The following is a 13,139-nucleotide window of genomic DNA, read 5'->3' as shown; positions in this document are numbered from 1 at the left end:
CTAACTCAAAATTGTGGTCGAAACATTAGCTGACATTTCATATTGGCGTTACAATCGTGCCAGTTCAGCACATTGCAGAAGTTAGCAGAAGTAAGGATTAAAAGTTATTACAATGTAAAATTATAAGTTAGTACAACTTACAGTTGACTTGACAAAAATCTGAATTCAGAGTTGAGCAAACTCAAAAACAAAACTTAAAATATTTAGTTTAATTGTCCAACTTAAAATTTTATTGAAGTTTGTTGCCTTGAAATTTTGAGTTTACCCAAATTTTCTTTTTTTGCAGTATAACTTTATTCAGAGGGAAATAATCTTAATTCGTTGAAACGTACTTGCAAGATCATCATCATCATCATCATCATCATCATCATCATCATCATCATTGTCTTTTATTTCCTTTATCAGAATGCCGTAAGGTCGAATGGAGCGCTCCACGATCTCTTTCTCCTCCTCGGCAGACGTTTCTTTATCAACAGGAATGAGCCAGTAGTCAGATCGTGTGCAGATCTTTCTCTCCTGGGGATTGATTCGATTTTGCAGGATCACTTTGTAACTTTTCCCCGTTGTCTTTGATGTGAAGGTCTCGGCGTACCTCTCTATCTCAGCAACCTGTACGTCTGGAGTAGAATAGATGCCTCGTCCATAGTTATTTCCTCCTCCTGTTCTGTAGTGACTCCTGATGATGCCTCTGGCTCCATCTAAGCTGGTCCCATGGTAGGAAACAGGCCATTCTCCAGCTACAGAGTGACTCCTCCATCCATCTGGACCCAACCAGGTGTCTCCACCTGGATATTTATCTTTAACCTTCAAGGCCATGCGGTACCAACCTTTAGGGCGCTCATAAAGCTCACCACCTCTGCTGCACTCAGCCGAGTCAGAGAGATCAGTGAAGTCGTAGTCGTACTGTGGGTCGAAGAACTCTTCCAAGTCGATGAAAAGTTCCTTCATACGATCATTTCGTCTGCCAATGAGGTTGCGGAGATGAAATTCACGGACAGACAAAACATCCTGTCTTTTCCCAAATCCTGTCTTGTTAAAGAGTTTCACATGGTGTCCAAGAAGTGAAGATAAAACTTCAGTTCTCAGATTGGAGTCCAGATACATGGCTGCTTCTTTCTCCTCTCGCTCTCGATGAGTGTGTGCTCTGTTAACATGTCACAAGAGTGTGTATTTATACACAGCATGAATACTTTCACTTTTGAATGGATGTAATACAACCTTTGACAGACAGTGACAGCAGGGATGCTTTTCCTTTTCCTGTAAAGAGATGTACTTCTCTACCATCACAGTTAAATGTGTTTTTATATTTAATTTAACTGTTGCTCAAAGGAAGCACAGAGGCCATTGCTTTAATAAATAAAAAATAAAAAATTGCAACTTCGAAACATTTGCATGCACTTCTTCTCCATCTTCTTCTTCCCATAAAAACTTTGAGGCTTCTAGAATATAATTCTGATTCACTATAATATAATGAACCACACCAGACTCAAGTTGGGAAGCTGTAAATTAAAACAGAATTTATCAAATTTAGAGCGTATATTTACAACAGTCCAATACTACATTCTTGTTGTGTAAATTAGTGTAAATAGCACACTGCAAAAAAAGAAAAGTTGGGTGAACTCAAAATTTCAAGGCAACAAACTTCGATACAATTTTAATTTGGACAATTAAACTAAATATTTTAAGTTTTGTTTTTGAGTTTGCTCAACTCTGAATTTCTCTGGCATGATTGTAACGCCGCTATGAATGTCAGCTAATGTTGTGACCACAATTTTGAGTTAGCATTGACAGGCTAATGGCTACTCTTGTAGCTGTAACAAGCAGCGCCGCTAGCATCAGTTAGCCGCCAGCATCAGTTAGCCGCTAGCTTTCGCTAATGACCAAATTTCACAACAAAGAAATAAGAGTTAGCAGAACTATTAGTAAAGAGATGTACTTCTCTACCATCACAGTTAAATGTGTTTTTATATTTAATTTAACTGTTGCTCAAAGGAAGCTCAGAGGCCGTTGCTTTAATAAATAAAAAATAAAAAATTGCAACTTCGAAACATTTGCGTGCACTTCTTCTCCATCTTCTTCTTCCCATAAAAACTTTGAGGCTTCTAGAATATAATTCTGATTCACTATAATACAATGAACCACACCAGACTCAAGTTGGGAAGCTGTAAATTAAAACAGAATTTGTCAAATTTAGAGCGTCTATTTACAAAACAAAAGTTTATTAATTTAAAGACAAAATACATTGTCCTTGTGCAGTTTTCAATTGAATGTAATATGTCCTATTTTATGTACATTTTTGACAGCAACCCAACATTTTTGTTTTGTTTATTTTTTAGATTGATTAGGTGGCATTAGGCCAGCATGTGTTATTGGAGCTTGTTTGTAGCTCCTGCTTGTAAATTGTCTATTGTCTGACATACCTTTTGTGTGAACACAAGGTTTTATAACTACTTTTGAAGATTAAAAATAATATGTTTTCCAAGTAGCCACCTGTGTCTTTCTGCTCGGTCCCTCACAGCCAACAATTACCTTTTCCAAACCTTTTCTGTTTTCTGCCGAGTTGTTGTCCGTCCTAAAGAATTGGGAAGGAAACTCTTTGCCCCTGATGGCTTTCCCAGTTATTTATAGATATATCCTGTAGACCAGCTGTTCTCAACCTTGGGGTCGGGACCCCAGTTGTGGTTCGCTGGATGATTTTGAGGGGTCGCCAAATCATTTTGGAAGTCAGCTCTGTCTCCACAGTGTTTAAGTGTTAATGGGTTAATGTGTTTTCGTCTTTTTGATCACTTAATGTCTTTTTTTGGTCATTTTGTGTTCTTTTTAGTCATTTTGTGTCTTTTCTGGTAATTTTGTGTCTTGTTTTTGTCATTTTGTGGTCAATTTGTGTCTTTTTTGGTAATTTTGTTTCCTTGTTGGTCATTTTGTGTCTTTTTTGTAGTCATTTTGTGTCTTTTTTTTGGTAATTGTTTTTATTTATTATATTAAATATTATTATTAATTGTTATTTTGTTTCTTTTTTGTCATTTTTGGTCAATTTGTGTCTTTTTTGGTCATTTTGTGTCTTTTTTTGGTCAATTTGTGTCCTTTTTTGGTCATTTTGTGTCTTTTTTTGGTCATTTTTGGTCTTTCTTGGTCAATTTGTGTCTTTTTTGGTCATTTTGTGTCTTTTTTTGGTCAATTTATGTCCTTTTCTGGTCATTTTGTGTCTTGTTTTTGTCATTTTGTGGTCATTATGTGTCTTTTTGGGTCATTTTGTGTCTTTTTTTGGTAATTGTTTTTCTTTTTTGGGTTATTTTGTTTCTTTTTTTAGTCATTTTGTGTCTTTTTGTGGTCATTTTGGGTTTTTTTTGGGTGATCTGAACTGTGCGTGTGAGATTGTGTTCAGTGAGCGGGGGTCACGGACAACATGCATGTTAAATTGGGGGTCGTGACTCAAAAAGGTTGAGAACTACTGCTGTATACAGTTGTCACTGGCTTGTTTACAGCAAGTGTTGAATCATCCTTTCTCTCTAACTTTCTGTTTCTTCCCTCTCTGCCTTTCCTCAGCTCTGGGGCAGATCATGCTGTATGTAGACGGGATGAACGGAGTCATCGGGCATGCTGAAACAATCCAGTGGCTGTACACTCTTGTTGGCTCCAAGGTACAGCCATACATACATACAAACACAAAAACAAGCACACATACACTCAAACTGTGAGCAGGCTGACTCTGAGCTAGCCAGTCATTGTTTGCTGAGCATTATTTTTAGCTTTTATACCCAGAAACACACACACAAACACATCTGCCACTGATTGTATTCTGTGTCTTCTGTTGGGTTTGTGGTGTTTTTGAAGGTACATTTCTGTTTTGCACTGAAAGTATCAATCTTGATTCCAATGTCTAAAGTTTTCTTTCTATTTCTAGTTTAGTTTACTTTGTTTGAATGTATTTTCTATATGGATAACTCATAGCACATATTGAACAAATACTCTCCCTCTCTCTACCTATATCTTTTATCAAGAAATTATATTTATTGAGCTATTTAAACAGAAGCACTCGTGATATAGACTGCACAACCTGGTCTCACAGAAATCCGTGAAATAGCCACATATTCGCTTAACTCAAAATCCGTGGAATAGCCACGGAATCGCTCAAATTTCTGTGAAACTGACACAGATTTTGCTACAATGCAAGTTAATGACAGTCATATCCCAACCTGGTGTTTTTTCCTATTGGTTTGTTCCAAGTCACGTGACTTTCAAGGTCCCGGCGGTCAGAACAAAAAACATGGCGGACAGTTCTCTAATTTTTAGTGAAAAAATCAATATTTTGACTTTGTTTCAGCATAAAAATGGATTTTGATCACATTTCTAGCGAGAAATATATGTTTTATTTTCTAAATATTCACTCAGTGAATGTACATAATCACTTTGTAGCGAAGATCTCGCCAGAAAAAGACGATCTGCTGTGTTTTATTTTGAAATCTGTTTTATTTTGTAATCTACCGGATGTGCTGTGTGATCTCATTGAAACGCGCTTCACTGTAAATTGCCCGGACTCTGCTCTCCTGTTTTAGTTAAAATATCTTCATTAAACAAACATTGTTGTCTTTTTTTAGCATAGATAATATACATGCAGTATAATTATTTATTAGACAGTGTGTAATATTCGATATTTTGAGTAGAAATAGGTTTTCACAACCCTAAAACGGAAGAACTACAACAAGTGTGCTGATGTCCACATAAGTACTGAAGAGAGGTCTGGGGAGTTGTAGTTTTTTTAATAAAACAGGGTTTCCCCTAAAATTGGAAGTTGGAAATACTTAATTAGTGGCTTTCCAGGGGTTTGAGGGGATGTCAATCACATTTGACTGCAGTATACATGATCTCATGATGGGGACCTGTAGTAAAGAAAAATACATTTTATTTAAAGATAAAAGTTGTGTTTCCATCAACAAATTTGTATGTGTATTTTCAAGATTCACATGAGAAAAACTAGATGGAAACTCCAAAATTTCTTTTAAAAGCCGACAGTGAGGAGGCCTAATAGAAACACGGTGTTCTCCTCTCTAGTTCCGCCTGGTGGTGAAAACAACCCTGAAGCTGTTGCTGGTGTTTGTGGAGTACTCCGAGTCCAACGCCCCGCTGCTGATAGACGCCATCACCTCCGTGGACACCAAGAGAGGTATTAATAACTCACCAGCTGCTCTGGAGCTGGTTCTCATTCATTATTCTGTCAGACTCTTTTATTAGCTGTGACTGCCCAGGTTGGCATGTAGGGAAGGGGGGCTTGGTGGAAAGTGAAAGTAATTCATGTTTTCATTTGTCATGGACTGATTTCCAGGAAGCAAGCCGTGGTCCAACACCATGGAGATCCTGCAGGAGAAGGACGGAGTGGACACAGAGCTGCTGGTCTACGCCATGACCCTCATCAATAAGGTGTCCATGTCTACTGTGTCTATAAACTGACTATTAATACCCTTTTTAGAATTATTTTTTCAAGTACTGTATACAGCAGGGGTCCCCAAACTTTTTTCGATGGGGGCCACATCAACTTTTCTTTCTGTGTCTATAACAGGAAATGATATGGGCCAAAGTGACCACCAGTGTTATTGTGTAAATATAACGATCAAAAAAAAGTCTTCACATGTTTATTTGAAGTACCACAGATATTCCTTTTATTTTGTAGAAAATAAAAACACAAGCTGATGCCAGTTAACAATGAGGTGATGTGATTTTGTAACAGGTACAGGTGAAAATAGATTCTGCATTCAGAATCTATATTCCATTTCCACCTTTTGTTGAAATAGAAATAGCTGATTCTGCAGTAACATGATTTGGAATTTAGCCACCAAAATGTGTAAACCTCAGTTACTTGGATGGATGGATGGATGGATGGATGGACGGATGGATGGATGGATGGATGGATGGATGGATGGATGGATGGATGGATGGATGGATGGATAGATAGATAGATAGATAGATAGATAGATAGATAGATAGATAGATAGATAGATAGATAGATAGATAGATAGATAGATAGATAGATGTACTTTATTTATCCCAAGCTGGGAAATTACAGTGTAGCAGCAGCATTACACACAGAGACAATGACAACACAATTAAATAAAAAGAACAACCTAGGCATACTTCAAGCAATAACATATAAAAATACAATAAAATGTAATGTAAAAATAAAGTGTCTAAAGAAGGAGTGTGTATTAAGGAGTAGAATTCCAGTGCAGAATAAATATGAATATGCAGTATAAAAATGTTTGTGCTGTGAAACAAATAAGGTGCAATGAACAGTGTGCATAAAAAACACATAAAGTGCATAACGACTGTATGTAATGAACCAGACTATTTGTTATTGTACAGTGTGATGGCATGTGGAAGGAAAGATTTTTTATATCTGTCCCTTTGACTGGAGCTGGAGCAGCCTACTAGATGGCTTATCGGTCTCTGTTTCTTTTCACAGACACTTGCAGCTCTGCCTGATCAGGACTCATTTTATGACATGGTGGACGGTCTGGAGGAGCAGGGCATAGAGACAGTGTCCCAGAGACATCTGGGGCGGAAAGGCACTGATCTGGACTTGGTTGAGCAGCTTAACCTTTATGAGGTTTGAGACACACAAAGTCATAAGAATAAGTAAAATATTGTAATCTGGTAGTTTAAGATCTGATTTTAGTCTAGACGGAATTGTCCAAAAAGTGAAAGTGAGGAGCATTTATGGGTACAAGTCAGGAACCGGCCTACTTTACTTATTTCAACGGTGCTGAATCCCCCAAAAATGGTTCCCAAGCGAAATTTTGAGTTTTTGACCTTCTAATTTGCATATCAAAATGGCGGCCAAATTGCCCATCTTGCACAGTCATTGGACCATTTCCCCTTAGTTTTTTTGTAAGTAGGCAATCAAAGATGAGGAAATTAAGTTTCTGGATCTATAGTCTAGGGTCAGAGCAAGGATATAGTGGAGGCTCAGTGTCTTTTTTTATGTATATTTATATATATGCAAAATACCACCTTTTAAGGTAAAATTAAGCATTATTTGTGTCATTTTTTAAGGCCGACATAAATATTCAATCACTTTTAAATGTTCCAGTTGGTATTTTGCATATATATATATATATATATATATATATATATATATATATACACACTACCGGTCAAAACTTTTAGAACACCCCAATTTTTCCAGTTTTTTATTGAAATTCAAGCAGTTCAAGGCCTTTTTCAGGGAACAAGAAATGGGTTAACAACTTAACTCTAAGGAGTCTTGGGCTATTTTGTCAATTTTTTAATTCTTTTCATGTCTTTGTAAGTCATTTTGTGTCTTTTTTTTACTTTCAAAACACTATCATGTTCAATAAAGAATTTTAAATGTTGCAAATGTGCATTAATTTCAGAGTACACTGAGACATTAAACTGCATAATTTTCTGTTTCTCTTCTCAATTCTGGAAAAGTTGGAGTGTTCTAAAACTTTTGACCAGTAGTGGTCAAAAAGACACTGAGCCTCCACTATATCCTTGCTCTGACTCTAGACTATAGATCCAGAAATTTAATTTCCTCATCTTGATTGCCTACTTACAAAAAAACTAAGGGGAAATGGTCCAATGATGTGCAAGATGGGCAATTTGGTGGCCATTTGATATACAAATTAGAAGGTCAAAAACTCAAAATTTAGCTTGGGAACCATTTTTTTGGACTCAGCACTCTTGAGATATGTAAAGTAGGCCGGTTCCTGACTTGTACCCATAAATGCTCCTCACTTCTTATAGAAGGCCTTTATTCTGAAATCCAGCATCCATCACCTCTCCCACTTTTCTCCCTAGACGACTCTTCGACATGAAGACGGAGACGATGACAGCCAGCCTCCACCGACGGGACGCCGCGACCGCCGGCGAGTCAGCCTCGGAGGCGGGGACAAAAAGCGCGGCCTGGAGAGAAGGCGGAGCCGCAGGGCCTCTCTTGGGCGATCCGGTCACGCGTCCCCTTGCAGCCCCGCGTCCCCACAGAGGGCCGGCTTCCATCCGTTCAATGGACAAAAAGCTGAGGACACAAGCGAGAGGTGAGAGACGGTGATGTGTCACAAATAACAAGTTATCAGGCGATTAAAATCGTCTCATAAACCGGTTGGTTTTCAGCAAGTGTAAGGAATGAATTTGGTTCCAAATATTAAGTCATCACTTTTGAGACATGCATGTGTAAACTGGACTCGCTGACTGTCTCGTACCAACACTTTCTGCTCCAGAGCACTGTCAGGTTTCCTTCCATCCATGTAAGTTCAAAGGTCTTTCAGGGAAAGGTCATCCGCTGACCTCTGACCCCTGCTCCTCACTACATGCTGTAACAGCATGTCTCATGTCACATAAAGCAGTAGTTCTCAACCTTTCTGAGTCGCGACCCCCAATTTAACATGCATGTTGTCCGCGACCCCCGCTCACTGAACAGAATCTCACACGCACAGTTCAGATCACCCAAAAAAGAAACAAAATGACCAAAAAAAGTAAACAAATGACCAAGAAAAGACACAAAATGACCAAAAAAAGACAAAAAATGACCAAAAAAGACACAAAATGACCAAAAAAGACACAAATTGACCAAAAAAGACACAAAATGACGAAAAAAGACACAAATTGACCAAAAAAGACACAAAATGACCAAAAAATGACAAAAAAAAGACACAAATTGACAAAAAAAAGACACAAAATGACCAAAAAAGACACAAAATGACCAAAAAATGACAAAAAAAAGACACAAATTGACAAAAAATGACAAAAAAAAGAAACAAAATAACCCAAAAAAGAAAAACAATTACCAAAAAAAGACACAAAATGACAAAAAAAGGCACAAAATGACCGAAAAGGAGACAAAATGACCAAAAAGACACAAATTGACCACAAAATGACAAAAACAAGACACAAAATGACCAGAAAAGACACAAAATGACCAAAAAAACCCCACAAAATGACCAAAAAAACCCCACAAAATGACCAAACCCCCCCCACAAAATGACCAAAAAAAGACATTAAGTGACCAAAAAGACGAAAACACATTAACACTTAAACACAGTGGAGACAGAGCTGACTTCCAAAATGATGTGGCGACCCCCAGAAATCATCTCGCGACCCCAAAGGTTGAGAACAGCTGACATAAATCACTCTTGAGTTTCTGTTTTTATCCTGCAATGAAACACTGCTGCAGACTTTTGCTCTACTAAAAGAAATAAAAAAGATCTCTGCAGCTGCACTAGCCTTCGGGGATTATAATTCTAATACAAGCTTACACGTTATTAAACCAGCACAGGCTTATTCAGTGCTGTGTGTGTCTGCACAAATAGGGGAATTTGGAGCCGGATGTAGCTGTTTACCTGAGGTAAATCTTTCCTCTCTTCTTCCTTCATCTCTTCATCCTGTCAGAGTAACGTGACTGAAGCAGATTATGTCCCATGCTTCCGCTGGTATTAAACTAGTGGTTGCATGTTAGAGTGTGCATGCTAGCACACATTTGTATTTCAAAACAGGAGTCAAAATGTACATAACTGTGTGAATCCACGTGTATATTGTATGAAGGGCTGTGTGTGAATGCTCCTTGTATCAGAGACTGCTTCATATTTATACACTACTGGTCAAAAGTTTTAGAACACAGCAACTTTTCCAGAATTTAATTGAAAATGATGCAGTTTAATGTCTCAGTGTACTCTGAAATGAATGCACATTTGCAACATTTAAAATTCTTTATTGAGCATGATAGTGTTTTGAAAATAAAAAAAAGATTCAAAATCACATTTTATGTTGAACTAAAGGACTAAAAAAGACACAAAATGACCAAAAAAAAGACACAAAATGACAAAAAAAGACACAAAATGACAAAAAAAGACTCAAAATTACCAAAAAAAGACACAAAATGACAAAAAAAGACACCAAAAGACTAAAAAAAGACACAAAATTACCAAAAAAAGACACAAAATGACAAAAAAAGACACCAAAAGGCTAAAAAAAGACACAAAATTACCAAAAAAAGACACAAAATGACAAAAAAAGACACCAAAAGACTAAAAAAAGACACAAAATTACCAAAAAAAGACACAAAATGACAAAAAAGACACCAAAAGACTAAAAAAAGACACAAAATTACCTAAAAATGACAAAAAAAAGACACTAAATGACTTACAAAGACATGAAAAGAATTCAAAAATGGACAAAATAGCCCAAGACTCCATAGAGTTAAGTTGTTAACCCATTTCTTGTTCCCTGAAAAAGGCCTACTTGTATAATTCTGAAATGTACATTATCTTTCAGTTTTGGTTAAGCTTACCTTTTTTTATTTACCTCTGGCAGTTCACCACTTACCTTTGTACCCTTTCAAGCTGTTCATTTGACTTGAACTGCTTGAATTTCAATAAAAAATGGAAAAATTGGGGTGTTCTAAAACTTTTGACCAGTAGTGTACATGCACACACAGAAAAACAAACGTTTATTGGCCGTCCCATTGGTCACACACATGTCTCTGGTCTTGTGGAACAACACCTGGCAGCACACGCTGACTCGGCTGCAACAAGAATCATCTGGTTTCACTCGACAAAACTGTTTGGTGACACTGATCCCAAGTCAGTTCTTCAGCGGTGGCTTATTCTCCTCTTAGCATTCCTTTCCCTCTTCCTTGTCATCATATTTTCTCTACTTGTGCATGTGAAACTACCTGACTGGAGGCATGGAGTGTGTAATAGGAAACATTCATCTCCCCTCTTTTATTTATGTGTTTTTCTTGTCGGAAAGGGATAGTTTGGCTTTAGTGAAGAGGTTGTATGAGGACTAAATTCTACTCAATATTAATGTAATCGTTTTATAAAATACAGTAAATTATCTGATTTTGAGCTGCTACTGAAAAGAATACATGTTATGATCAGACTGTTAATGTGGAGTAAATCAAGTAAAACGTAGTAAATACTCCAATCACTATATCACTTTTCCATTTATTTTAAACACAACTGTAAATGACCTTTAGCAAGGTTCCTATAGGTGTTTTTGTATTATATAGCTTGTTTTTCATGTTTGTAAATTTTCTAGGTGTTTTACAATGTTGTGGTGCTTTTATTTTGAAATGGTGCCGCCCAGTGTGAAACAGGTGCTTTAATTTTGAAAGGTAGTGAAAGGAAATAACAGGTGGAACGGTTAAATGAAAAACGAACGGTAAATAATAACGAGTGCGTAGTAATTCATATAAAGTTGATATAAAGTTATTATTATTATTATTTTCTTCTGTCATATATATTAGTGGCTATATTTGTTGTCTTAACTATAGTAAAAGTGCTTGTTAGCTCTAGTGCTAATGCTAATTTTGCTATTTTTTTCAAAATAAATGCACTGCGGTTATATTGATTTCTAATTTCTGGGTAACCTTGGTAACAGCCAACGGGCCGGATGTGCACCAGTTAGCCGCTAGTATCAGTTAGCCGCTAGCTTCAGTTAGCCGCTAGCTTCAGTTAGCCGCTTGCTTTCGCTAATGACCGAATTTCACAACAACACCCTAAATGTCAGTAATTTATATTTCCAAGTTTTACCAACTTAAATCACTGTTTTAGGCCAAAAAATACAAGTTGGCTTTTTTGCAGTGTAGATGGATAGAACTGCTTCATTTCCCCCTCAAAAATGGGTCTCTGATAGCAAGATGAAGTTGTGAAAATATAGAAAATATAGCGTACACATATTTTTAGGTGGCTAATAACATACATTTAACTGCAGCTGCGTTAACCCAGTACATTTCTTAGCTTAATAAACTGACTATGTATCTCATACAACCACTTTTTTTTTTTTCAAAGATCAGAACTATCCCTTAAACCCTTTAGTTTCCTGTCACTTTATCTCTGATAGATGCCATGTCCTTATTTGTTGTCTTTGAGCGTGATAAATGTTGTGCAGCTGTAAACCTTATTTCCACTCATCATTCTCATCTAATCCTCCATCTCTCCCTCCACCCTTTCCTCTCTTCCATCTCTTTATTCCTTTAAAAATGTTGTGATTTCCGTTTGCATGCTTATCTTATGTATCGCATCATCTCTCCCTCCATCCTCCCCTTAAATGTTCCATCCATCCATCCATCCACCTCCCCACCTCCACAGAGAGGAGGAATGTGAGGTTGGGATAGAGGAGGAGGAGGAGGAGGAGGAGGAGGAGGAAGAGGAGACTCCAGTGACTGAGTCTGATTCGGATGAGCAGGAGGGGGCTGCGTCTAAACAGACCACCCTCAGGTATTCTGGGACATGATGGTAACATGATAATAAAGTAATGTCCTGTGGTCTTCTGGTATGTTTTAGGGCTCTGTATATATATAATGCTATAAAGCTATTACATGTCTTCTGTGTCACTGTTTTCAGTTGTATTTCTGGGTAATGTAACCCATAAGAACCTATTTATCCTTAAAGGAAAGTTATACGGCAGCTGTTCTCAACCTTGGGGTCAGGACCCCAATTGGGGTCGCGAGATGATTTCTGGGGGTCGCCAAATCATTTCGGAAGTCAGCTCTGTCTCCACTGTGTTAAAGTGTTCGTGTGTTAATGTGTTTTAGTCTTTTTGGTCACTTTATGTCATTTTGTGGGGGGTTTTGGTCATTTTGTGTCTTTTTTTTGGTAATTTTGTGTCTTTTCTGGTCATTTTGTGTCGTGTTTTTGTCATGTTGTGGTCAATTTTTGTCTTTTTTTGTCATTTTGTTTCCTTTTTGGTCATTTTGTGTCTTTTATTAGTCATTTTGTGTCTTTTTTTGGTAATTTTTTAAATTTTTTTGGGTTATTTTGTGTCTTTTTTTGGTCAATTTGTGTTTCCTTTTTAGTCATTTTGTGTCTTTTTTTGGTCATTTTGTGTATTTTCTGGTCATTTTGTGTCTGTTTTTGGTCATTTTGTGTCTTTTTTGGTCATTTTGTGTCTTTTTTTGGTCAATTTTTTGTCCTTTTCTGGTCATTTTGTGTCTTTTTTTTTGGTAATTTTGTGTATTTTCTGGTCATTTTGTGTCTTTTTTGCTCATTTGTTTACTTTTTTTGGTCATTTTGTTTCTTTTTTGGGTGATCTGAACTGTGCGTGTGAGATTGTGTTCAGTGAGCGGGGGTCACGGACAACATGCATGTTAAATTGGGGGTCGCGACTCAAAAAGGTTGAGAACT

At 37.1% G+C, this 13,139-nt stretch overlaps 1 protein-coding gene across 1 annotated transcript in view; it reads left to right on the top strand.

The window, feature by feature from the left end:
- Positions 1-13,139, top strand: part of fhod3a (formin homology 2 domain containing 3a) — a 96,599-nt gene that overhangs the window by 52,719 nt on the left and 30,741 nt on the right. The window contains exons 6-10 of the mRNA XM_059349607.1: positions 3,547-3,641; positions 5,053-5,164; positions 5,324-5,418; positions 6,458-6,601; positions 7,816-8,051. Coding sequence (XP_059205590.1) covers positions 3,547-3,641; positions 5,053-5,164; positions 5,324-5,418; positions 6,458-6,601; positions 7,816-8,051 — 682 coding nt within the window. The remainder of the gene's footprint in view (positions 1-3,546; positions 3,642-5,052; positions 5,165-5,323; positions 5,419-6,457; positions 6,602-7,815; positions 8,052-13,139) is intronic.

The sequence above is a fragment of the Centropristis striata genome, chromosome 14 (assembly GCF_030273125.1).
Source record: "Centropristis striata isolate RG_2023a ecotype Rhode Island chromosome 14, C.striata_1.0, whole genome shotgun sequence".
Classification (NCBI taxonomy): Eukaryota; Metazoa; Chordata; class Actinopteri; order Perciformes; family Serranidae; genus Centropristis; species Centropristis striata.
The sequence above is the reverse complement of the archived record's forward strand: the minus strand, read 5'-3'. Positions and strand labels throughout refer to the sequence as shown.